We start from the raw sequence: 25812 nt of genomic DNA, 5'->3' as shown, positions 1-25812 counted from the left end.
TTCTGTTTTTCTATTCTTCCTACCAAAGTGAATAGCATCACATTTCTTCACATTATACTCCATTTGCCACCTTATTGCCCACTCACTTAACCTGTCTATATCCCTTTGCAGGCTCTTTGTTTCCTCCTCACAGCTTACCTTCCCACCTAGCTTTGTATCATCAGAAAACTTGGATACATTGCACTCAATCCCTTCATCTAAGCCATGAATATAGATTGTAAATAACTGAGGCCCAAGCACTGATCCTTGCAGCACCCCACTAGTTACAGCCTGCCAACTGGAAAATGACCCATTTATCTCTACTCTGTTTTCTGTCCATTAACCAATCCTCTATCCATGCTAATATATTACCCCCAACCCCATGAGCCCTTATCTTGCATAGCAACCTTTTTTGTGGCACCTTATCGAATGCCTTTTGGAAATCCAAATATACTACATCCATTGGTTCCCCTTTATCTACCCTGCTAATTACACCCTCAAAAATCACTAATAAATTTGTTAAACACGATTTCTCTTTCATAAAACCATGTTGACTCTGCCTAATCACATTATGATTTTCTAAGTGCCCTGTTACTGCTTCCTTAATAATGGATTCTAGCATTTTCCCGACAACTGATGTCAGGCTAACTGGCCTGAAGTTCCCTATTTTCTCCCTCCCTCCTTTCTTGAATAGCGGGTTTACATTTGCTACCTTCCAATCCATGGGGACCATTCTAGAATCTAGGGAATTTTGAAAGATCACAACCAATGCATCCACTATCTCTGCAGCCATCTCTTTTAGAACCCTAGGATATAGGACATCAAGTTCAGAGAATTTGTCGGCTTTTAGTCTCATTAGTTTCTCAAGTACTTTTTCTCTACTGATATTAATTTCTTTAAGTTCCTCACTCTTATTAGCTCCTTGGTTCCCCAATATTTTTGGTATTTTTTTATGATTTCTCCTGTGAAGACAGATACAAAATGTTTGTTTAAAGTCTCTGCAATTTCCTTATTCCTCAATATAATTTCACCTGTCTCAGCCTCTAAGCGGCCAACACTTACTTTTGCTACTCTCTTCCTTTTTACATACTTGTAGAAGCTCTTACAATCTGTTTTTATATTTCTTGCGTTTACTCTCATTCTATTTTTTTCCTTTTTATCAATTTTTGGCCATCCTTTGCTGGTTTCTAAAGCTCTCCCAATCCTCAAGCTTACTACTATTATTCACAACATTATAAGCCTCTTCGTTTAATCTAATACTTTCCTTAACTTTTTTAGTTAACCACGGATGGATCACTTTTCCCATGGAGCTTTTATTTCTCAATATAGAATGTATATTCATTGAGAATTTTGGAATATTTCTTTAAATGTCTGCCACTGCTTAGCTACCATCATACCTTTTAATCTAATTTCCCAATCTACCATAGCCAACTCGCCCCTCATACCTATGTAATTGGCTTTATTTAAGTTTAAGACTCTCATTTCTCATGTAAGTATTTCACTCTCAAACTCAATGTAAAATTCTATCATATTATGATCACTCTTCCCCATAGGATCCTTTACTATGAGATTACTATTCAACCCTGTCTCATTACACAATACAAGATCTAAAATAGCCTGGTCCCTGGTTGGTTCCATGGCGTACTGTTCTAGGAAAACTGTCTCGCATGCATTCCATGAACTCGTTCTCCAGACTACCTTTGCAATTTGATTTGCCCAGTCTATATGAAGATTAAAGTCCCCCATGATTATTGTATGGGGGATAATGGAATGACATTGGCAATTTTCCAATCCAAGGGGACAATTCATGAATCGAGAGTGTTTCGAAAGTTCATGACTAACGTATCTACAATTTGCTCACCTACTTCTTTTATTACCCTGGGGTGGAAACCACCAGGTACTGGAGATTTGTCTACCTTTAAGCTCATTAATTTATTCATCACTTTTTTTTTTTACTTCTATTGAATCTAGTTAAGTTCCTCCACTTGATTTATTTTTATTTTTCCTTGTATCTCTGGTATTTTATCTGCATTCTGTTCTGTGAAGACTGAAAGAAATTTTCAATTACAATATAATCTGTGCCAACATGGAGGGTCCCACATCACTCTTAGCCACATTCTTTCTCTTAATATATTTCTAAAAACCTTTAGTGTTGTCCTTAATATCGCTTGCAAGCTTTTTCTCGTATTCACCTTTTTCAGCTCTTACCTCACTCTTTGTATCCCTTTGCTGTTCTTTATATCTCTCCCAGTCCACAGAATCTCTACTGTTCTTTGCCTTCGTATAAGCCCTTTCTTTTAGTTTTTTCCCCCCTCTCACTTCCCTTGTTGTTCAAGGTTGTTTAATTACAGAAGTAGAGCTCTTGTCCCTTAGGGATATGTGCACGTCTTGTATTCTACCAAATACTTTTTGAACAACTCTCACTGTTCATCTGAAATAAAAACAGAAACTGCTGGAAGTATTGAACAGGTCAGGCAGCATCTGTGGAGAGAGAAACAGAGTTAACGGCCATGATTTCACCAGCGGAGGTGGGATGACGGTGGGAGAGGTGGTTGGCAGCTTCCAGTCCTGTTCCCGGCTACAGCTGCTCTGTAAAAACAATTTTCCGTTAATAGAGCTTGTTAAGCCCGCATTGCATGGTTCCTGGCCAATTAAAAGGCAGCGGGTCTGATGACGTCATTTGATGACGCATCATCAGCCGGTTTCCTTAAAGGGACCGTGGCTGCATTCATTTTGACATTTGTGCTGTCAGTGTTCTGCAGCATTGAGGAGCTGCAAACACTGACCAGCACTGCACAGAGGTGCACGGCTGAACCAAGGCTCTTCCATGAGGTTCTCTTCCCTTCCAAGGGTGGAAGACACCTCCCCAGGACACCAACACAGCCTGGTTGCACATTGCACAGGAGGGCAAAAGCAGGGATGTCGTCAGGAGTACCTGGCTGCAGTGGTGCAAACCTTTCAATGATCTCAGTAGATCACGAAACATTACTGCAAAGCCAAATTCAACCTCATCCTGCTATGCCACTCATCACATCTCCATCACTCTGCCTTCCCTACCCTACTCCTGCACATCCTTACTCACACCAACTTACTTTGCACCTCCACCCATCCCTCTCTATCTATATTATCACTTCCCCATCTCACTAGCCACCCCTCACACTCACCCTCATCCTACTGCAATCATACCAACTAACAGCACACAAGGGTAGGCACTTGGGTGGTTTAGCCAATGTTCATGTGAAGTTTCTGGTAATGTGCTGTCAAGCATTGAAACCTTTATTTTCAGCACTTTGTGTTCTAGGCCAGATTTGTGTGGACCTTTGGAAGTGTCTTAGTGAGCTGCAGTGAATGGTGAGACATAACGGTATCCCCCCGTAATGGTGATGAGTGTGAAAGGAATGGCTTGGGCATTGTAGGAATGCATACAGCTCAAAAGTGTCTTCCAAGTCCTGAAGGCTCAAGCTTCTGACATTGGACAATGACCAGCTGTGAAATGGTAGCTTTCATACCACTTTTGCAGTTGTCACCTATTCACAGCAATGGGGAGACATAGAGAACCCGACCTACTTACCTGATGGGATCTCTGAACGACATGAACCCCATTAAAAATGTGGTAAAATAGAAAATGGCTGGCAAAATAGTAGTAAACAAGCACTTAACAAGCAGTTATGTATCTTAAATGCCTCCCCCGCCATTTGGTGTCAGTTCTGTTCTGAAATCGCAGACCCGACACTTTGGAAACTTCATGGAGGCAGGTTCACAGTGGGTTCCCAACCCGCTGTCAATTATTTCAATTTTGACAGTGGACCCACCTCCAAACCTGCACTCTGAGCGTTGGCAAAATTCAGCCCAACGTTTCAGGTCGATTATCTTTTGTCAGCACTGGAAAAAGTTAGAGATGTAACAGATTTTAAGCAAGTGCAGGGGCAGGGAAAGGGGGGGAGGGGGGGGAAAGAACAAAAGGGAAGGTCTGTGATAGGGTGGAAGGCAGGAGTGATTAAATGACAAAAAGATATGATAGTACAAAGCAAAAGGAGATGGTAATGGAACAAGTAAAGAAACAAAAGATGAGTCTAGATGAGGTGTAAATGGGAATGGCAGAATCATCAACAGCTGCCATGTGAAAAAATCAGGGCAGAGGTTATGGTCTGAAATTGTTGAACCCGATGTTGAGTCCATCACTCTGCCTTCCTTACCCTACTCCTGCACATCCTTACTCACACCAATTTACCTTGGACCTCCACCCATCCCTCTCTATCTATATTATCACATCCCCATCTCATTAGCCACCCCTCACACTCACCCTCATCATAGTGCAATCATACCAACTAACAACACAAGGGTAGCCACTTGGGTGTTTTATGCAATGTTCATGTAAAGTTTCTGTTAGTGTGGTGTCAAACATTGAAACCTTCATTTTCAACACTTTCCGGTCTTGGATGGATTTATGTGCACCTTTGGAAGATGTTTAGTGAGTTGCAGTGAATGGTGAGTCTTGACGGTGCTCCTCGCAATGGTCATGAGTGTGAAAGGAATGGCTTGGGCATTGTAGTGATGCTTTATGGTGTTGGCGTGGGGTGGTGCCAACCTGGTGCACCATGTGGCAGCCAGGGTGTACAGCATCAAGTGAAGTAAATCTGGGCATGGTGAGGCCATCCCTGGCCTTCTGGGCAGCAATCTGGTTGGGCGCTGATGCCCTGAGGCAGCATCAGTTGATTGCGGAAAAAGTTGGTGTTGTTGTTGGTGCTGCTGGAGTGCCTGGTGCTGCTGATGTTGGAGCTGATCATGGTGGGATTCTGAGGACCAAGGTGAGAGAGTATAAAGGGCACCCATGTTGATGGAATAGATGGCAGGTGAAGTAGAGATTTTGTCAATGGTGAGTGTGTTTTTCCAATGAGGTGAGAGCGGTTGGAGAGCGGAAAGTGGAAAGCCTGCAGAATCTGTGCTGGAAATGAAGTAAGAAAAAGCTTCTGCCTGAGAAAAGTGAATATGTCAGGTGGAAGGTTTTACTGTACATTTGAAGCTGTCAAGTAATCAGCTGGAGCAATAGCCATTGAACTCATGCCTCAGCTTGACAGCCGTGGTTTGCACAAAGCGGGAATCCCATGGTCATGAAGTTAAAGACAAAAGGTAAGTGAAAAAAGGCGGTTAAGCATCTGGCAACTAAATGCTCATCATTTTAATTAGGTCCCCCAACGCTGCCGCTCGGGTCTGCTCAGCGTTGACAGACCCGACATTGGGAAAGGTGCATGGGTGCGGTTTGACAGCGGGTCAATTACTTCAACTTTTAACTCTCGACCTGCCGCCGATCCCATCCACTGAGCACTGGCAAACTTCCGGCCACATTGTTCCAGTAAACTGTCCCCAATACACTCAAGAAATTTGCTGCCTTTGGGAATCGAGCTGTTCTGCTTCCCCAAGTCTATGTGAAAATTAAAGTCTCCCATTATAAATACTCTGTTTTTGCAACAAGCTTTACTGATCTCTGCTACTGTATCACTGCTATCTGGAGGTCTATAAACAGCTCCCAGCAAAGCCTTGCATCCTTTTCTATTCCTCAATTCTACCCACAGCGCTTCTATTGCCTGTTGACCTTTACTGATACCCCCTCTTTCTACTGCTATAATAGTGTCCCTTGCCAATATTACTGCTCCTCCTCCTTTTCCGATTACCCAGTCCTTTCAAAAGACCTTAGAACCTGGAATAGTTATCTCCCAATCTTGCCCAGCTTGTAGCCAGGCCTCAGTGATGGCCACTACGTCATAAGCTGAATTTGTGCTTCTAATTCACTTGTTTTATTTCTTATGCTATGTGTTCAGCCTTGTTCAGGATACACTTGTTGGCCAGTAAGTGCCCAGCATGGCTCTGTGGTGGGGAGTGTTAGGAGCAGGGGGTGGGACTCCAGAGGCTCACTGTCAGTTTCTTTGCACCATGGGCACGATAGTGGCTGGGCAGCCTGGTCCTTCATGCTGATTGCCAAACCTTGCAGAGCAACTTGTCGGCCAAATGGGAAGAAGTCCGAGTTACTGGTCCTAAATGAACTACTTACTGGTTTCGACCATAGAACCAGTAAGAGTTACAATACAGACAGAGGTCATTTGCCCTGTCATGTCTGTTTATTGACAGAGAGATAATCTTGATATGAATTGTGACAGATTAGTTACTTCTTGGGTTCCCAAATGTTGGCACTTCATGATGTATTGTTTAATTTCATAAGCGACTCTATAATTTTATATTTCTTCACAGAAACTTGTAGCATAACCAGTATTGTGACAAGTTTAAAATATGTTTTTTTTCTTTTTGGAAGGACAGTTTATTTCTCAGTATTGGGGGATATATACATCTTGCCCAATGTGCTAATGCCACTACAGAAGGGGTTGTCTGATTCCGATGAGGTGGATTGATTAACAAGTATCACAGACAACAGGTACTGGCCAGCCCACCAGGAGGGAAGCCAGTGAATTCATCAGAGCTACATTGCAATGCAGCGTATATGTGTATTGTAGACAAAGAGTAGGGATGAAGGGGATGTTCTGGGGTGGGATGTGAAAAGAATTGCTCCCCAGGGATCTGTACTTGGGCTTCAGCTTTCCACCAGATATGTCAATATCTTCGCTGGGAGCAAGCGGAAGCCAAGAGCAGGCAGCGCAAGGAGCGCACGTCAACCCAAGCACCCCACCCACCCGCCCCTTCAACCACCGTCTGCCCCACCTATGACAGAAACTGTAGGTCCCGCATTGGACTCATCAGTCACCTGCGAACTCATTTTTAATGTGGAAGCAAGTCATCCTCGGTTCCACGGGACTGCCTAAGAAGAAGAAGAGAGATATGTCAATGACTTGGATAAAGGAATAGAGAGTTGTTTATCCAAGTTTCAAGAATACACTATGTTAGGAGGCACAGTAAGTTGTGTAGATGGGAACCGGAAGTTACAATGAGACACAGGCAGACTAAATCAGTGGGCAAAACTGTGGCAGATGGCGATCAATGTGAGAAAGTGCGAGTTCATCTACTTTGGATCTGAAAAAGAGGAATCAGAATATTTTCTTAATGGTGAGAGATTAGGAACTGTGGAAGAGCAAAAGGAATTGGGTGTCCATGTACACAAATCACTAAAAGCTAGTGCACAGGTACAAAAAGCAATCAAAAAGGCTAATGGAGTGTTAGCTTTTATTTCAAGGGGGCAGGAATACAAAAGTGAGGAAGTGATGCTTCAGCTGTATGGAGCCTTGGTCAGACCCCAGCTGGAGTAAGGTGCTCAGATTTGGGCAATGCACCCAGGAAGGATATATTGGCCTTGGTACAGTGCAGACTCACCAGACTGATACTGGGGCTTTAATGGATAAAATATGTGGACAGATTGCAGAAACTTGGTTTGTCTTCCCTTGAGTTCAGAAGTTGGTGGGTGATCTAATTGAGAAGTTTAAAATGATAAAGGGATTTGGTAGGGAAGATACAGGAAAACTATTTCCTCTGGTGGGGGAATCCAGAACAAGGAGGCATAATCTTAAAATTAGAGCTAGGCTATTTAGCAGTGAAATCAAGAAGCACTTTTTCACACAAAGGGTAGATGAAATCTGGTGGGTAAATGGAGTTGAGGTACAGATCAGCCATGATCTGTTAGAAGGGCAGAACAGGCTTGAAGGGATGAATGGCCTACTCCCGTTCCCATGTATGGTGGGCTATGATCCCATGTCCTAAAGGCACTGAATGGAATTTGGAAATTGTAGTTAGAAGGGGAAAAAGTAATAGGCCAGATTTTCCGACTCCCACGGGTGTGTACGAGGTGTGTATGCACACATAAGGGCCGCACAAGTGCCGGGTTTAGGCATGTGAATTGCATGCGCTAAAATCCGGCACTTCCGATCTCTCAAGAATCCTCTTGACAGATCCTCCGCCTCCCCTGAAGAAGGGTCTCTGCGGGTGGAGAGTTCCACTTTCTGCACAACCTCCGCCCACTGAAAACCTTTAAAATATTATGCCTGGTAAAAGGCGTAAGGCCTGCTTTTACCAGCATAAGAGTTTAAAACAATTTTTTTTTCGCACATTTATAATTTTAAAATACTTTTAAAAAGGTAAGTTTATTTTTAGCCCCGTAAAAAACTTCAATTATTTTTTTCAAAAAATTAAATTTTTGTTTAAAATGTTTAATTTAATGTAATTTTAACTAATTTTAAATAAGTGATTTAAAAAATGTATTTAATGTTTAACTGTTTTTTTAAGTGATCCCCATTCATACTTTTGACAGATCTATGCGTAGAGACCTGCTAAAAGTGTGAAGGGGGATTCCCTTCTGACGAAAGGTTATCGACCTGAAACGTTAACTCTGTTTCTCTCTCCACTGATGCTGCCTGGCCTGCTGAGTTTTTCCAGAGTTTCCTGTTGTTATTCCCTTCTTTGATTGGTTCCCCATGGTCCACATGATACCAGGGACGCCTGCGAACCGCCTGCGCCCCTGGGATACCTGGGCCTCTGTGCATTTCGTAGTGGAGAGGCCCAGGATCGCAAGTCTCAGGATCTACGGAGCCAGCAGGTAAGTGCGTAGATTTTTTCCAATCGGAGGCATTCGCCCGCAGGAAGCCTCCGATCGGAAATTCAGGGCCAATATGTTACAATGAATAAGCTCAATTAATATTAATAGATTATTTCTGGAAACAGTTTTAAGGATATGGCTGCTTCACATGATCCTGTTACGTGCAGCAGTTGTTGCACAACCCTGAGTCAGCTGGTCCAGTGGGCCAATCATTTTGTGGGTTCCAGAAGTGCAAGGAAACCAGTGAGGGTTGGGGAAACCAATACTGCCACCAACTGACCAGTGAGAAACTCAGAGCCAGGTGATTAGCCTGCACACTAATTATGTGCCAGTATAGCCAAGCAGATCAGAGGCATGATTCAAGGGAAGTTAAATGTTAAAGATGCAATAAATTGGGGCGCAAAGCCGTAAATCATCTGACTGGTGCAATCAGGAAGTTTGATTACACGTGTTCATCTAAGATGCACTGAATCTGGTGTCCTACTTCTAGTCACAGTGAATGAATACCCAATAGAAAGCTCGTGCAATGCAGGTGTGGAATTAATCTAATACAACCATATCCGCTGTGGGATGATCAGTATATAAAAAATAGGATTGCCTGCATTTATGGATCTTGGATGGTAGCAGTAGCCCTGGCCAAAATATGACATACTGTAGATGGGTGCAAAGAAAGTAGGCATTTTAGCATTCATGCTACTTGATGGCATGATTTGGATGATGAGGGAGTTATGGCCAACTTGCTGAATATGGAGGAGGTTAGGGCTGGAAAAGGGAGCCAGTCTTAGTGTACTCAACTGCAGCACATGTTGACTGTGCCCTGCAGGGGAGGAGGTCCCTGAATGTAATAAGAACACAAGAACATAAGAAATAGGAGCAGGAGTAGGCCATTTGGCCCCTCGAGCCTGCGCCGCCATTTAATGAGATCATGGCTGACCTGATCAGCTCCATTTCCCTGCCCGCTCCCCATAACCCTCCACTCCCCTATTGTTCAAAAATCTGTCTATCTCCACCTTAAATATATTCAAAGACCCAGCCTCCACAGCTCTCTGGGGCAGAGAATCCCACAGATTTACGACCCTCTGAGAGAAGAAGTTCCTCCTCATCTCAGTTTTAAATGGGTGACCCCTTATTCTGAAACGATGCTCCCTAGTTCTAGATTCCCCCATGAGGGGAAACATGTAGTAAGTTTCACCAACAGGGGACTTGCGGTTCCAGCTGTAATGGTGTCACGTGATGTGACGGACCAAGTTCTAAATTTTGCATGTTTCTGTTCTCATTACTTTATGGTGCAATAGATTTTAAAGAAGTATTGTGGGATCTCTGGCTGGGTGCACGTCATATAGAAACTCCATTTTAAGCATTTTGTGGGGATAAAATGTAGACTTAAAAAAATATATATTAATACCGCAAAAGGTTTCAATACTATATATTTTAATAAACGAGGGGGAGGGGAAACAATGTTCAAAGCTTAACTAGTTTGAAAATGACTGGCAATTCATTTGCTCCTTTTGGACATCTCAGAAAGAGAGTGATGATACATTTCAATTATGGTTTTACCAAAATGTGTCACTTTAATCTCATTTACAAATTCCACTCAACTGGATGGGAGCAGTAGTCGGATTTCAAAGGTATGCAGAAACGATGAGCATTGTGTTTTTGGAAAATTTCTACAAAACTTTTATCTTCTGACTGTCTATTTTAGCTTCTGCTGGGTGCAGTGTTGCCAACCTTTCAAATATCTCATTAGATTATGAAACGTTAGTACAAAGCCACAGCTGCATCCTGCTGTGCCTCTCATCACATCCCCATCACTCTGCCTTCCCTACCCTACCCTTGAACATCCTTACTCACACCAACTTACCTTGCACCTCCACCCATCCCTCTCTATCTACATTATCACTTCCCTGTCTCACTAGCCACCCCTCACCCTCACCCTCACCCTAGTGCAATCATACCAACTAACAACACACAAGAGTAGCCACTTGAGTGTTTTATCCAATGTTTATGTAAAGTTTCTGTTTATGTGGTGTCAAATATAAAAATCTTTATTTTCAACACTTTCCGGTCTTGGACAGATTTGTGTGCAACTTTGGAAGTGGCTTAGTGAGTTGCAGTGAATGTTGAGACATAACAGTACCTCTCGCAATGGTGATGATTGTGAAAGGAATGGCCTGGTCATTGTAGGGATGCTTTATGGTGTTGGTGTGGGGTAGTGCCAACCTGGCACATCATGTGGCAGCCATATGGGTGTACAGCGTAAAGTTAACTAAATCTGGCCATGGTGAGGCCATCCCTGTCCTCCCGGGCAGCAATGTGGTTGGGTGCTGATGCCCTGTGTCCTGTGCAGCATCAGGTGATTGCAGAGAAGGTTGGTGTTGTTGTTGGTGCTGCTGGCGTGCCTGGTGCTGTTGGTGTTGGAGTTCATCGTGGTCAGATTCTGAGGACCAAGCTGAGACAGTATAAATGGTCAGATTCTGAGGACCAAGCTGAGACAGTATAAATGGCACCCATGTTGATGAAATAGATGGCAGGTGAAGTAGATGACAGAAACATTCTGTCAATGGTGAGAGAGTTCTTCCAATGAGGTGACACTGGATTGAGACTTTGCTGGAAACACTTGCAGCCTGCAGAATGGGCTGAGCAACAGCTTCTGCCTGAGGAAAGTGATCATCTGTCAGGTGGGAGCTTTCATTGAACATTTGATGCTGTCAAGTAATCAGTTGGAGCAATGGTCACTGAACTCCCGCCTCAGGTTGACAGACCTGGTTCCCGAGCAGTGTGAATCCCGCGGCCATGCAGGCAAGTTTAAAAAGTAAGAGGAAAAAGGCTCTTAAGTCTCTGTAAACTACCTGATAATGCTTTCAATTGGGTCGCCCAGCGCTGCCGGTTGGGTCGGCTCCGCGTTGACAGATGCACCTGGGGGGAAGGTGCATGGCAGCGAGTCGACAACGGGTTCCTGATCTGCTGTCAAAAATAACAACTTTCCCACCCGACCCGCCACTGATCGCACCCACTATCATCCCGGAAAATTCCGGCCTCAGAGTACAAAAACAAGGAAGTCATGCTAAACCTTTATAAAACACTAGTTGGGCCCTAGCTGGAGTATTGTGGCCAATTCTGGGCACCACACTTTAGGAAGGATGTCAAGGCCTTGGAGAAGGTTCAGAGGAGCTTTACTAGAATGGTAAAAGAGAGGTGTGCCTTCAGTTAAGTGGAGGGACTAGAGAAACTGGGGTTGTCCTACTTAGAGCATAGATTAAGGGGAGAAACATAGAAACATAGGCGCAGGAGTAGGCCATTCGGCCCTTCAAGTCTGCTCCGCCATTCAATATGATCATGGCTGATCCTCTATCTCAATACCATATTCCTGCTCTCTCCCCATACCCCTTGACGCCTTTTGCATCTAGAAATCTATTTATCTCCTTCTTGAATATATTTAATGAATTGGCCTCCACAGCCTTCTGTCATAGAGAATTCCACAGGTTCACCACCCTCTGAGTGAAGAAACTTCTCTTCATCTCAGTCCTAAATGTCCTACCCTGTATCCTGAGGCTGAGATTTGATAGAGGTGTTCAAAATCATGAAGGGTTTTGAAGAGTAAATAAGGAGAAACTGTTTCCAGTGGCAGAAGGGTCAGTAACCAGATGACACAGATTTAAGGTAAATGACAAAAGAACCAAAGGCAACATGAGGATTTTTTTTTTTGCACAGCGAGTTGTTGTGATCTGGAATGCACTGCCTGAAAGGGCGGTGGGAGCAGATTCAGTAGTAACTATCATAAGGGAATTGGACAAATACTCGAAGGGGGGAAATATGCAGGGCTCTGGGGAAAGAGCAGGGGAGTGGGACTAATTGGATAGCTCTTTCAAAGAGGCGGCAAAATTACTTCCTCCTGTGCTGTATCATTTTATGATTCTATGAAGAATAGGATTCCTCCATCTTCATAATCTGCCTTACCTCAAAACCTTGAAACTCATTATATCCCTCAGTTTTCCCTTCATCTTACATTCTACAGCCATTTAAACCCAAGCTTGATGCCATCTGACCACTAATTTGTGATTTATCCAATTGCCTCACCTACTCGTTTTAACCCTCTTAGCGTGCTACACTATGGGCCTTGGTTCTTCACCTAGGCTTCTTCATTTAAAAAATAACCTGGAAGCACACATCTGGTGCCCATATTAGTGGTTAAAACTGAATCCAGAAAGCAACTAAGCAAGTAAATGCTGGAGACTAGACCCAAATATAGTTGTTGTTGTTGTAAATGTAAAAAACTGTTTGTTCTGATAAATTCCATCCAAAATAGACAAATCCTAAAGAAGCAAACCTTGCCCTTTTCTGGGGACTTTTCAAATCGATTCCATTTGTGGCAAAGCTGGAAAGTATCCTGAGAGAATTACTCCACAATAGTGGCAAAACCTTGGCCTGTGGGAATGCTCCCACTGTAGCAGATGTTATGATGCTTTGTCATTGATTTTCAGGTCATTCTAAATTATTTCATAAATAAAATAATTTTTTTGTTTGCAATCAGATGTGTACTATCACTGATTGCATCACTGGTTACCAACCTGGCAATTATTCTGTGAGAGTTACATCTCCTGAGTCACCACCACAGCTGTGTACCAACATTGTTTCAGGTTTTGTGACATCAGAGATTAAAAATAGCACCCCCTTAACATGTGTTGTTGCAGACAGCAGCTTCTCCTTGAGTGACAGTGCTGTAATGTAAATAAGGCAGTGCTTTGGCTGTCTGAAGTGGATAGAACTAGTCCAAATGGTTTTCACGTTGGCAGCTACCAGGAGAGGTCTGGCAGGAGCCAGAAATGACCTTGAAACATAAAAAGGCCAGTTATCCTCTGCTTTGTGCTTAGGGAACAGGCTACAGTTGCCTAGTGGTTATGGTACTAGACGAGTAGCCCAGAGGCCTTGAGTACAAATCCCACCACAGCAACTTACTGAATTTAAAAATTGAATTGAATAAATCTAGTGGGTTAGTCCTAGGTAAACCTGTAATAACCCAATTGGTTCATTAGTGTCCTTCACAGAGAGGAACCTGCCACCTCCCCCTGGCCTGGCCTACCAATGGCTCCAGTCCCACACTATATGGTTGACTATAGAGTTGTTGCCTTGCTGGTGTTGCTCACATATCAAGAACAAATTATTTTAAAAGGGTTAGCGATCCATGACACTGAGGGCTAGATTTTCAGTCGCTTGCGCCAGCAGTTAGCGCCTTAAGAGAAGTGATTTCCGGGCGCTATGCGTGTAGCGCCCGGGCGCAGCGCAGCTTGCGCCCCGCCCCAAATTAAGTTGCCCGTTAGCGCCGGCGCAAAGTTTAGCGCCCGCCCGGATGCGCGCGCAGAAAATGACGTCACATCCTCGTGCAACGCCCTTTGGCCGCCCCGATTGCAAACTTCAGTCGGACCGCCCCATTGTGCGGCGGGCGGCCGGAGCGTTTGGAAAAAGGAACGCAACACAACCAGCGCGGGCCCCGGGGGGCGCTAATTAAAGGGAACGTCCTCTCCAGTATAAAGGCCAGCCTTTTTTCAGAAAACAGTCTTGTGCAACGCATTTCTGGAGACACAACAAGGAGGATAGCTAACTGGTTTCAAGCAGCAAGAGCCAGGTATTTTTGGACTCAGGCCATAGCGCTGCAAGTGGCCATTTGGAAATTAGACTGTTTGCCAGGATTTGATGGGGGCTGCATGGGGTGCCAACGCGGAGCTGCAGCGCCATGTCCGTAGGGCTCGCAGACGCATTGTGAGAGGGGCAGCCCTGGCTAGAGGCAGAGGGGGCTACAGGCGTCGGCCACGTAGGCCTTACCCAGTCAGGCTATACCGCCAGCAGTGCTCCTACCTAAACATGAGTGCCGCGCGATGTGTTAGAAGGCTCCAATTCCGAAAGGAGGTGATTGCAGAGATCTGCCACCTGCTTCGCCGAGATCTGCGGCCAAAGCTCAGGTGCAGGACGTCTCTGTCGGTGGAAGTGAAGGTGACGGTGGCATTGAACCTCTATGCCACCGGCTCCTTCCAATACGCTGCTGGGGACACAGCAAACATCTCCCAGTATGGCGCGCATCGCTGCATCCGCCACGTGACCGAAGCACTGTTCAGAAGGAGAAGCCAATTCATCTCCTTCCCCATGGCCCTCGAGAGCCAACACTAAGAAGAACAACCATGGAGACTGCATGAATAAAGATAATTTTTTATTGCACAAAAATGAAAAGCCCTTCCCACATGAATCCCCAAAAACAATAAACGGGCCCCACAAAAAGCCCAACAAACGACTCACTCCCACAAACTGGGGAGGAGTCACTCCACCTTTCTTCAAACCGGGCCTCAACGTCGGCCTAACGCAAAAAATAAGCCCTCCAAAAGCACAACCATGGGCAAAATAAAGATGGCCACCGCCATATAAAAGGAAAGCTGCCCACACCCTCTACTGAGTGGCCCGCGAGGGCGAGACCTTGGCCAGCCTTTTGCCTCCCCTGCCCAGCCTGCTGCTCCTTCGCAAGCTCTGCCCAGTGGCTGCTGCGAGGCTGGGGGAAGGCGCCTGAGGCTCAGATGCCCTTCCGCCAGATGCCGCTGGGGGGCGGCCTACACGGCGTTTGGGCCTCGAGGGGCCGTCTGCTGAGTGGCGCACCTGAGCCTGGCCACCATCAGCTGCAGCCGCTTGCCCTTGACGCCCCAGAGGGGGAATGGCGGTGACGGATGGCGCAATGTGGGCCAGCTGGCGTCTGGGATGCGCTGGCTGGTGCTGTGGCGCGGTGGCACTCGGCCGGGCCCGCACTGCAGGATCCGCAGCAATCAGCCGAGGGGCGGCTTGCTGGGATGGTCCAGCGCGGCGGCTGCCCTGGCGATGCCTGGCTGAGACAGCGCGTGTGGCAGCAGTGAGTGCCCCTGTGGTCCTGGTGTGCGCGCGCATCACATCCGCCAGGGTCTTGATGGCATCAGTCAGCATGCGGCCACTCGCGGCAGTTGCTGCCCCGAACTCGCGCACACTGGTCACCAGCGACTCGATGGCCTCAGGCATGCGCCCCACCACGCTCATGAGCTCCGTGTGTCGCCGGTCCGAGTCGTCGGCCATCTTATCCAGCTTCCGCACCTCCTCCGAAGTGAAGGTGTCCGGACTGGAGTCGCGACTCTCCCGCTGGGGAGGAGGGGGCCGAACTAGGGGACCCATGCCGCGTTGGTGACGGCGAGTGTGCCGAGCAGCAGCACTCCCCTCTGATCCTTCCCCCCTTTGGGGGGAAGGCCGCGGGCCACGCGCACGGCTGCTGGGTGGCTGGACGCCACTGGTCCCAGAAGCTGCATTGCCCTGCGACAGTTCCTCCAGGCACTCGTCCAGTGAGGAGGTGTCGAGCATTTCCTCCTCTCCTGCGGGACGTGACTGTTCCCCCGAAGGTCCGGCTTGCTCCTCCTCCTCCTCCTGGTCGGAGGTGCTGTCACTGGCAGCTTCAGGGTCCTGGTCGTCACCAGCTGAAAGCAGGAATGCACAAGAGTAGCTTCAGAGTGAGGAGACGGCATCAGCGAGGGAGTTAGGACTGGTGGGATTCAGCGCATTGGTGGGACAGTGGCAAAGGAGGTAGCTCGGATGGGCCAGTGCGACGCGAGAGGGCCAAAAGGCGAGGTCCTTACCATTGCTGGGCAGTGGAGGGTCGGATACACCGCACGCTGTGGGGACAATCACACGGGCTCCCATGAGCACACACGCGCTCCTCCAGCCGAGTGAGCTTCTGCAGCTTGGCGCGGCCACCCCTGGCACGGGCCTGGCGATTAAACGCTACTTTAGCCTGCAAGAGAAAGGACGGTCTGTAAGTGCGCAGTGAAGCCCTGATGTAGTGTGCACTGCCTCCCATGGTGGAATAGCTTGGACAGAGTGAAGCCCTGATGTAGTGTGCACCGCCTCCCATGGTGGAATAGCTTGGACAGAGTGAAGCCCTGATGTACTGTGCACTGCCTCCCATGGTGGAATAGCTTGGACAGAGTGAAGCCCTGATGTACTGTGCACTGCCTCCCATGGTGGAATAGCTTGGACAGAGTGAAGCCCTGATGTACTGTGCACTGCCTCCCATGGTGGAATAGCTTGGCCAAAGTGTAGAGTGCCGAATGGCCATTTGATGCTCATGACTGTCCCAATGCTGCTGGCTGAGGGCTGGCCAATAGGACTTTCAGCTCCCTTAGCCCATCATGTCAGGTGTACATGCAAGAATGAGGAGGAGACTGGAAAGGCTACTCACCTTCACAATCCTGGTCAGATCGTTGTATTTTTTACGACATTGTTTGTGGGTCCTGGGGGCCTCGCCGGTGAACGTCACCCTCTGGGCGATCTGCTTCCAGGCTTTGGTGTAGTCATGGTGGGTTGGATTCCTCCCACTCTCTGGAAACAAGATCTTGCGCCTCACCTCCAGAGCTGTGACCATTATGTCCAGATCACCCTCTGAGAAGCGCAGGGCACGCTGACGGGCCTTCTCTGGCGTTGCCATGACTCCCTGGGGCTGAGCAGCAGTGTTGAGGCCTCTTTGCAAGGCTGCAGTGTGCAGGGCGTGGCAACAGACCAATTCGTCCCTTCCCCCTTTAACAGCTGGTCGGCACCACGGGGTCTGCTGTCAGTGCAAAAATGACCGCACCCGCGCTGCGCCCCGCCTGGGCGCTATCCCTCTGGACCGCCGGCTTAGCGCCTAAAGGTAGGAGTGGAACGCCTCTTTTAGCGCTCCACCACTCTCTTAGGGCGAAGCCACTGAATTTCTGGCAACGGGGCGCTACTTTGGGGCGGGCGCTAACTTCGGGCGGGCGCTAAGGTTAGCGCCCCAAAACTGTCTATACTGAAAATCTAGCCCTGAGTCTCTACCTCTCCTTGTACTACTATGGGCTTCTCAGAGTGAAGCTACAATGCGTTTCAGAGTGTTTGCGCATGCAACAGACACAAACATTGAAATTATTCGGTCTCATGATACCTCATTTTACTGTGTCTCTGCTAGTTGGATGTTTTCTCACAGAATTACTTGAAATGACAACACAGTAACAGGCCCAACCAGCCTGTATTGGCATTTATCCTCCATGTGAGCAGTAGTTCTAGTTCCATGTGCCGGCTCGGTTCCCATATCCCTTTATTCTCCTTTCCTTCAACTACCTCTAACCTGGTGGGAATGACTGCTTGTGCCCATTCGCTCAGTGTGATAAATCCATGTAGTGAAACAAGGAACTCGAAAAGGCGAGATATTAGAATTAGTCCGTGTACTTTATTAAACAACTGCGTAACAAATATACAGGTCTGCATCCTTCCATTCCACCTTCGCTGACCTTCCCTCCTTAACCAGTAGCAGCACTAGCTACAGCACCACCTGGTGGATAACCTTAAGCATAACATCCCAGATTACTATATTCAGATTGTAAGATCTGAGAAGGGACTGGGAGCAAGTTCCTGGAGGATGAATACAGATTGTTTTATTTGCCATCCAGATGTAGCACGGAATATTAGCGGCTGGAGGCCTTCTGAACAGCAGCCAGAAGGTTCCACAGCTGGTGGCCATATTACTGTTGCCGGCCTCGTCCCCTTCCAGATACAAGGTCCTGCCGAGGGACATTCCTATACTTTGGGTGTGCGCTGCCTGAATTGTACCCAGGAAGGGGGTTGGGGGGATAATCAATGTAGCCTCTGTGTTGCTATCTGTGCTGTGGAATCTATTGTAAGTGGCAGCCCAGCATATTTCAAAACTGCCTTACTTGAAAGGGTTCTTTAACAGGAAGGGGACATAAGAGATGTTAAAGAGTAGAAATCATATTCACACCCTTTCTACAGATTAAACAGAAGCGACGTATATTAACCATAACACCCATGTTTGTTTTTTTCTGTTTTTCTGTTAATTTTTGTTTTTAAATTTTTTTAATTTAATATGATTCTTATTGAGGTCATTGAGCATGTTGTCTTAGGAGAGCTACTGAACCTGGGAGCATGAGAGACTAGAGATACTTTTGACAGATGCAAAATAGTCAAGGTTCTTTAGCTGCAATTGTGTATGTTAATGAAGTTCCCTTATGCTTTCTGACCAAATTATAATCTGGAAGGTGTTAACCTAAGTACAGTTTTGGTTGTCATTTAATGTATCAACACAACGTATTTGGTGCACCAACAGCTAGCAATATACAGCTAGTAAAAAGGTGAAAATAGCTGTTTTTGCTATGTAAATCTTGTTCACAGCTTGGAAATGTTGTCAAAACTTTTTCTTGCATGCATAGTTAAAAGAAAGAAAAAAAGACTTGCATTTATATAGCACCTTTCATGACCACAAGACGTTTTTGCGCACAGCAAGGTCCCACAAACAGCAATGTGATAATGACCAGATAATCTGTTTTTGTGATGTTGATTGAGGGATAAATATTGGCCAGGATACCGGGGATAACTTCCCTGCTCTTCTTCGAAATAGTGCCATGGGATCTTTTACGTCCACCTGAGAGCAGACGGGGACTCGGTTTAAAGTCCCATCTGAAAGATGGCACCTCCGACAGTGCAGCACTCCCTCAGCACTGCACTGGAGTGTCAGCTTAGATTTTTGTGCTCAAGTCTCTGGAGTGGGACTTGAACCCACAACCTTCTAACTCGAGAGTGCTACCCACTGAGCCACAGCTGACACTTAAACATTTAAATATTATAGTGTGTACAATGTATTCATTTTACACATTGTCATTTTTTATTTTGCTTGCTGCCTTACACCAACAGTGTATTTAATACACCAACGGTTTATTTAACTACTACAATAAGACAATACTATACATCTGTATCATGTCCCCAGATCGATTTAATTCCTTTAATGTAACATCAGCATGGGTCATTGCAATCAGGAAAGGGTTCAGTTTATTAAATACCAGTTAATGTGCGTCAAAATCAAAACAATTTAATTTAATTTATATATAAATAGCATAGCTTTAATTAAATGGAATCAAATTAGAAAATCCCAAATCAACAAAATGCAATCAAAAAATCTAAGAAATAGTCTGTGTCCCACAGGGAATTTTTGACCTCTGTTAATATTGTACTCTGGCAGTAAAACATACAAAGGGAGGGTTTACTTTCTACCAGAATTGTTCAGGTTTTATTGAACACAAATATATTAACAATTCAATAAGATGTGAAAGATTAGTAGACCAAACTGTACATTAAAAACAAAGAGTGACACTTTCAATTTCACAAAGACAAACGTTTTACAGTATCAGAAAACCAACAGAAATCACAGAATTGGTTAATAGACCTTTTCCTTGAAATTGGGGTCTTGGCATTTTAGTATGCAGAGGCTTAACATGCTTGTACGAAATTCCTTTGTCAGTACTTTAAACAGTCACTAAACTGTCTAAAATAAAATGGTTAATTCCTCCACTAAAATAGCTGACAAAAGAATTTCACATCAACGTGTTGAGCATCTCTATGCTAATATCCATAGAGCCCAATTTTAAGGCACTTGAATCTCACAGAATAATTAGATACCACAACTTGGAAAGTCTGTTATAAGGAATAACAGATTCAGGCAGCAGGTCCAAGGCCAGAATCACCTTGATGCCAAGACAATCACAAGACTTCTTCAATCCAGTACGCACAAACTAAAATAGGTCAAAATATCAGTAAACTTCCTTATCAGTTCTGTAAATCTGGTTGATTTAAGAAACACTTTCTTTTTAATAATGTGCAATATATTGTTACAATGAAAGTATGCAAATGCTTGAGTATCTGCTATAAGGGACCCTGCTGTGGTCGGTATTAGAAATTAACATAGTCCACAAATTAACAGCTGATTTGAATTTTGAATGCGTTGTTTCTTCCTACTAGTTGACCAGAGACCTCCAGAAAAGCATTCCCCTTCATTACTTTGTAAGATTAGCTGGCACTGAAACAGTTAATCAACAGATCACCAGCTCGAATTCCCTCCCCCGCCCCCTCTCCACACCCATTTTGCAACTCCAGCTGCCGGATCCACCAGTTACCGAAAAAAATATATCCCACACGTGCTAATCACAGGCCTGCTAGCTACAGGGGCAAGCATTTGAGGCAGCCTCGGGCAATCGTGCCCTCCCCCCCCCACTAAAATCAGCAGTGTGGAGCCGACAGCTTTGAAATCAATGCACAACCTGCCTGTTTAAATGGACTTGTGTGCTGGCGTGTGGAGGGCACGTTGGACATAACGCCAGCTGGTTACTGTATCGGGTAGTGTTAGTTTCAACAGGGGGTAATCTTAACTCAACCCGCCTGGAGGGAAACTGAGGTGGTCAGATCGGCCACTCGTTTTACACACCGCCCGACTTCACTTGCCATTGACTTCATGGCCGGGTGTAAAACGGGTGGCCGATCTGATCGTGTCAGTTTCCTACTGGTTGGGTTAAGTACAAATTAACCCCAGTGTGTGGTCTGCTCACCAGCACAGGAGCCCAGTTGAACACAGGCCCATTTAAACGGGCAAGCTCTACTAAGCTCAGTGCTGTGGATATTGCCAATGGAATTGCTGAAGATAAGAATGTGGTACATTTACCAGGCACCTTGTGGCTTTGTGGCTGAGAAGCTCCATGTCTGAGAAGCATTAGTTATCTCTCTAGACTGGGGAATTAATAATGGGAAACGGAAATGGCAGAGACTTTGAACAAATATTTTGTATCGGTCTTCATGGTAGAAGACACTAAAAGCATCCCAATAATAATAGATAATCAAAGGGCTATAGGGAGGGGGAACTTAAAACAATCACTATCACTGGAGAAAAAGTACTAGGCAAACTTATGGGACTAAAGGTGGACAAGTCCCCTGGACCTGATGGCATGCATCCTAGGGTCTTAAAAGAAGTGGCTCCAGAGATAGTGGATGCATTGGTTGCAATCTACCAAAATTCCCTGGATTCTGGAGAGGTCCCAGCGGATTGGAAAACTGCAAATGTAACACCCCTATTCAAGAAAGGAGGGAGACAGAAAGCAGGAAACTATAGGCCAGTTAGCCTAACATCTGTCATTGGGATAATGCTGGAGTCCATTATTAAGGAAGTAGTAGCAGGACATTTAGAAAATCATAATACAGTCAAGCAGAGTCAGTGTGGTTTTATGAAAGGAAAATCATGTTTGAAAAATTTGCTAGAGTTCTTTGAGGATGTAATGAGCAGGGTGGATAAAGGGGGACCAGTAGATGTAGTGTATTTGGATTGCCAGAAGGCATTCGATAAGGTGCCACATAAAAGGTTACTGCACAAGATAAGAGCTCATGGGGTTGGGGGTAATATATTAGCATTGATAGAGGATTGGCTAACTAACAGGAAACAGAGAGTTGGGATAAATGGGTCATTTTCAGGTTGGCAAACTGTAACTAGTGGGGTGCCACAGGGATCAGTGCTGAGGCCTCAGCTGTTTACACTCTATATTAATGACTTGGATGAAGGGACCGAGTGTAATGTAACCAAATTTGCTGATGATACAAAGATAGGTGGGAAAGCAAGTTGTGAAGAGGACTCAAAGAATCTGTAAAGGGATATAGATAGGTTAAGTGAGTGGGCAAAAATTTGGCAGATGGAGTATAATTTGGGAAAATGTGAGGTTATCCACTTTGGTAGGAAAAATAAAAAAGCTAATTATTATTTAAATGGAGAGAGACTACATAATGCTGCGGTACAGAGGGATCTGAGGGTCCTTGTACATGAAACACAAAAAGTTAGCATGCAGGTACAGCAAGTAATTAGGAAGGCAAATGGAATGTTGGCCTTTATTGCAAGGGGATGTATAAAAGTAGGGAAGTCTTGCTACAATTGTACAGGGCGTTGGTGAGACCACACCTGGAGTACTGCATACAGTTTTGGTCTCCTTATTTAAGGAGGGATATACTTGCATTGGAGGCAGTTCAGTGAAGGTTCACTAGGTTGATTCCTGAGATGAAGGGGTTGTCTTATGAAGTAAGGTTGAGCAGGTTGGGCCTATACTCATTGGAGTTTAGAAGAATGAGAGGTGATCTTATTGAAACATATAGGATTCTGAGGGGGCTTGACAGGGTAGATGCAGGGAGGATGTTTCCCCTTGTGGGGGAATGTAGAACTAGGGGGCATAGTTTCAGAATAAGGGGTCGCCCATTTAAGACGGAGATGAGGAGGAATTTTTTCTCTCAGAGGGTCGTGAATCTGTGAAATTCTCTACCCAGAGAGCTGTGGAGGCTGGGTCAGTGAATATATTTAAGGTGGAGATAGACAGATTTTTGAACGATAAGGGAGTCAAGGGTTATGGGGAGCGGGCAGGAAAATGGAGTTGAGGCCAAGACCAGATCAGCCATGATCTTACTGAATGGCGGAGCAGGCTCGAGGGGCCGAATGGCCTACTCCTGCTCCTATTTCTTATGTTCTTATTATGTTCTTATGTTCTCTTGGGGCTATGATGGGTCCGCCAGCAGATGGGTGCAGGGGGGAAATTTGAGCTCGTGTTGTAGCTGCCTGAATGGCATCTGACCTTGCCAAAAATTCTTGTGATTAATCAAGAAGGTGGATAATGGGAGTGCAGATAAATGAGGTTCCACTGTACTTTTTTAAATAACATAGATGAGTTTATCAAACACATTGCACAGCAAAACCCTTGTCAAGTTTGATCTAAAGTTTGACACGACTTTCCATAGTTAGCAAATGTACCTACATAAGTTGAATAAACGACCATTGGAGCGTTGCTATTTAAATTCTCATTGCTCTTCACACCTGGGACCCCTGTAATAAAAATGACAATATTAGTAATTTTCATTGTCAGTATTGTGTTCACAATCTCCATATCTAGATTACAAACTGAAAAGAAATTATTCTTCTATTGGCCGTTGTAGAACAAATGTATTTAGCAATTTAGGAAATGTTAGGAATAGGAAAAGCCATTTAAACCAAGTCCGTGCCTTTTTGGTTGATCTCAGCCAAACCTTCTCACCACATCCATCAATCTCTTCTCTCCCTAGAAACATACTCATTGGGCTAGATTTTCAGTATAGACAGTTTTGGGGCGCTAACCTTAGCGCCCGCCCGAAGTTAGCGCCCGCCCCAAAGTAGCGCCCCGTTGCCGGGAATTCAGTGGCTTCGCCCTAAGAGGTTGGTGGAGCGCTAAAAGAGGCGTTCCACTACTATCTTTAGGCGTTAAGCCGGCGGTCCAGAGGGATAGCGCCCAGGCGGGGCGCAGCGCGGGTGCGGTCATTTTTGGACTGACAGCAGACCCCGTGGCGCCGACCAGCTCTTAAAGGGGGAAGGGACGAATTGGTCTGCTGCCACGCCCTGCACACTGCAGCCTTGCAAAGAGGCCTCAACACTGCTGCTCAGCCCCAGGGAGTCATGGCAACGCCAGAGAAGGCCCGTCAGCGTGCCCTGCGCTTCTCAGAGGGTGATCTGGACATAATGGTCACAGCTCTGGAGGTGAGGCGCAAGATCTTGTTCCCAGAGAGTGGGAGGAATCCAACCCACCATGACTACACCAAAGCCTGGAAGCAGATCGCCCAGAGGGTGACGTTCACCGGCGATGCCCCCAGGACCCACAAACAATGTCGTAAAAAATACAACGACCTGACCAGGATTGTCAAGGTGAGTAGCCTTTCCAGTCTCCTCCTCATTCTTGCATGTACACCTGACATGATGGGCAAAGGGAGCTGAAAGTCCTATTGGCCAGCCCTCAGCCAGCAGCATTGGGACAGTCATGAGCATCAAATGGCCATTCGGCACTCTACACTTTGGCCAAGCTATTCCACCATGGGAGGCTGTGCACACTACATCAGGGCTTCACTCTGGCCAAGCTATTCCACCATGGGAGGCTGTGCACACTACATCAGGGCTTCACTCTGGACAAGCTATTCCACCATGGGAGGCAGTGCACACTACATCAGGGCTTCACTCTGGCCAAGCTATTCCACCATGGGAGGCTGTGCACACTACATCAGGGCTTCACTCTGGCCAAGCTATTCCACCATGGGAGGCAGTGCACACTACATCAGGGCTTCACTCTGGCCAAGCTATTCCACCATGGGAGGCAGTGCACACTACATCAGGGCTACACTGCGCACTTACAGCCCGTCCTTTCTCTTGCAGGCTAAAGTAGCCTTTAATCACCAGGCCCGTGCCAGGGGTGGCCGCGCCAAGCTGCAGAAGCTCACTCGGCTGGAGGAGCGCGTGTGTGTGCTCATGGGAGCCCATGTGATCGTCCCCACAGCGTGCGGAGTATCCGACCCTCCACTGCCCGGCAATGGTAAGGACCTCGCCTTTTGGCCCTCTCGCGTCGCACTGGCCCATCCGAGCTACCTCCTTTGCCACTGTCCCACCAATGCGCTGAATGCCACCAGTCCTAACTCCCTCGCTGACGCCGTCTCCTCACTCTGAAGCTACTCTTGTGCATTCCTGCTTTCAGCTGGTGATGACCAGGACCCTGAAGCTGCCAGTGACAGCACCTCCGAGCAGGAGGAGGAGGAGGAGCAAGCCGGACCATCGGGGGAACAGTCACGTCCCGCAGGAGAGGAGGAAATGCTTGACACCTCCTCACTGGACGAGTGCCTGGAGGAACTGTCGCAGGGCAATGCAGCTTCTGGGACCAGTGGCGTCCAGCCACCCAGGAGCCGTGCGCGTGGCCCACGGCCTTCCCCCCAAAGGGGGGAAGGATCAGAGGGGAGTGCTGCTGATCGGCACACTCGCCGCCACCAACGTGGCAAGGGTCCCTTAGTTCAGCCCCCTCCTCCCCAGCGGGAGAGTCGCGACTCCAGTCCGGACACCTTCACCTCGGAGGAGGTGCGGAAGCTGGATAAGATGGCCGAGGATTCGGACCGGCGCCACACGGAGCTCATGAGCGTGGTGGGGCGCATGCCTGAGGCCATCGAGTCGCTGGCGACCAGTGTGTGCGAGTTCGGGGCAGCAACTGCCGCGAGTGGCCGCATGCTGACTGATGCCGTCAAGACCCTGGCGGATGTGATGCGGGCGCACACCAGGACAACAGGGGCACTCACTGCTGCCACACGCGCTGTCTCAGGCAGGCATCGCCAGGGCAGCCGCCGCGCTGGACCATCCCAGCAAGCCGCCCCTCGGCTGATTGTTGCGGATCCTGCAGTGCGGGCCCGGCCGAGTGCCACCGCGCCACAGCACCAGCCAGCGCATCCCAGACGCCAGCTGGCCCACATTGCGCCATCCGTCGCCGCCATTCCCCCACTGGGGCGTCAAGGGCAAGCGGCTGCAGCTGATGGTGGCCAGGCTCAGGTGCGCCACTCAGCAGACGGCCCCTCGAGGCCCAAACGCCGTGTAGGCCGCCCCCCAGCGGCATCTGGCGGAAGGGCATCTGAGCCTCAGGCGCCTT

At 46.8% G+C, this 25812-nt stretch overlaps 1 protein-coding gene across 4 annotated transcripts in view; it reads right to left on the bottom strand.

The window, feature by feature from the left end:
- LOC147107759 (uncharacterized) overlaps positions 1 to 25812 on the bottom strand; it is a 65375-nt gene that overhangs the window by 24878 nt on the left and 14685 nt on the right. For 2 of the 4 annotated variants that reach the window (XM_086007040.1, XM_086007041.1), the window contains 2 exons: positions 23146 to 23213; positions 19574 to 20103 (listed from right to left, as the gene is read on the bottom strand). In XM_086007040.1, the coding sequence (XP_085863166.1) occupies positions 19972 to 20103; positions 23146 to 23213 (200 nt within the window). In that variant the 3' untranslated portion in view covers positions 19574 to 19971. Of the gene's footprint in view, positions 1 to 19573; positions 23214 to 25812 lie in introns of those variants that run through there. The other 2 variants (XR_015080862.1, XM_086007042.1) reach the window with 2 other exon arrangements.

This window comes from Somniosus microcephalus, chromosome 14, assembly GCF_052327205.1.
Source record: "Somniosus microcephalus isolate GS21.2 chromosome 14, FLI_Smic_1.0, whole genome shotgun sequence".
Classification (NCBI taxonomy): Eukaryota; Metazoa; Chordata; class Chondrichthyes; order Squaliformes; family Somniosidae; genus Somniosus; species Somniosus microcephalus.
The sequence above is the reverse complement of the archived record's forward strand: the minus strand, read 5'-3'. Positions and strand labels throughout refer to the sequence as shown.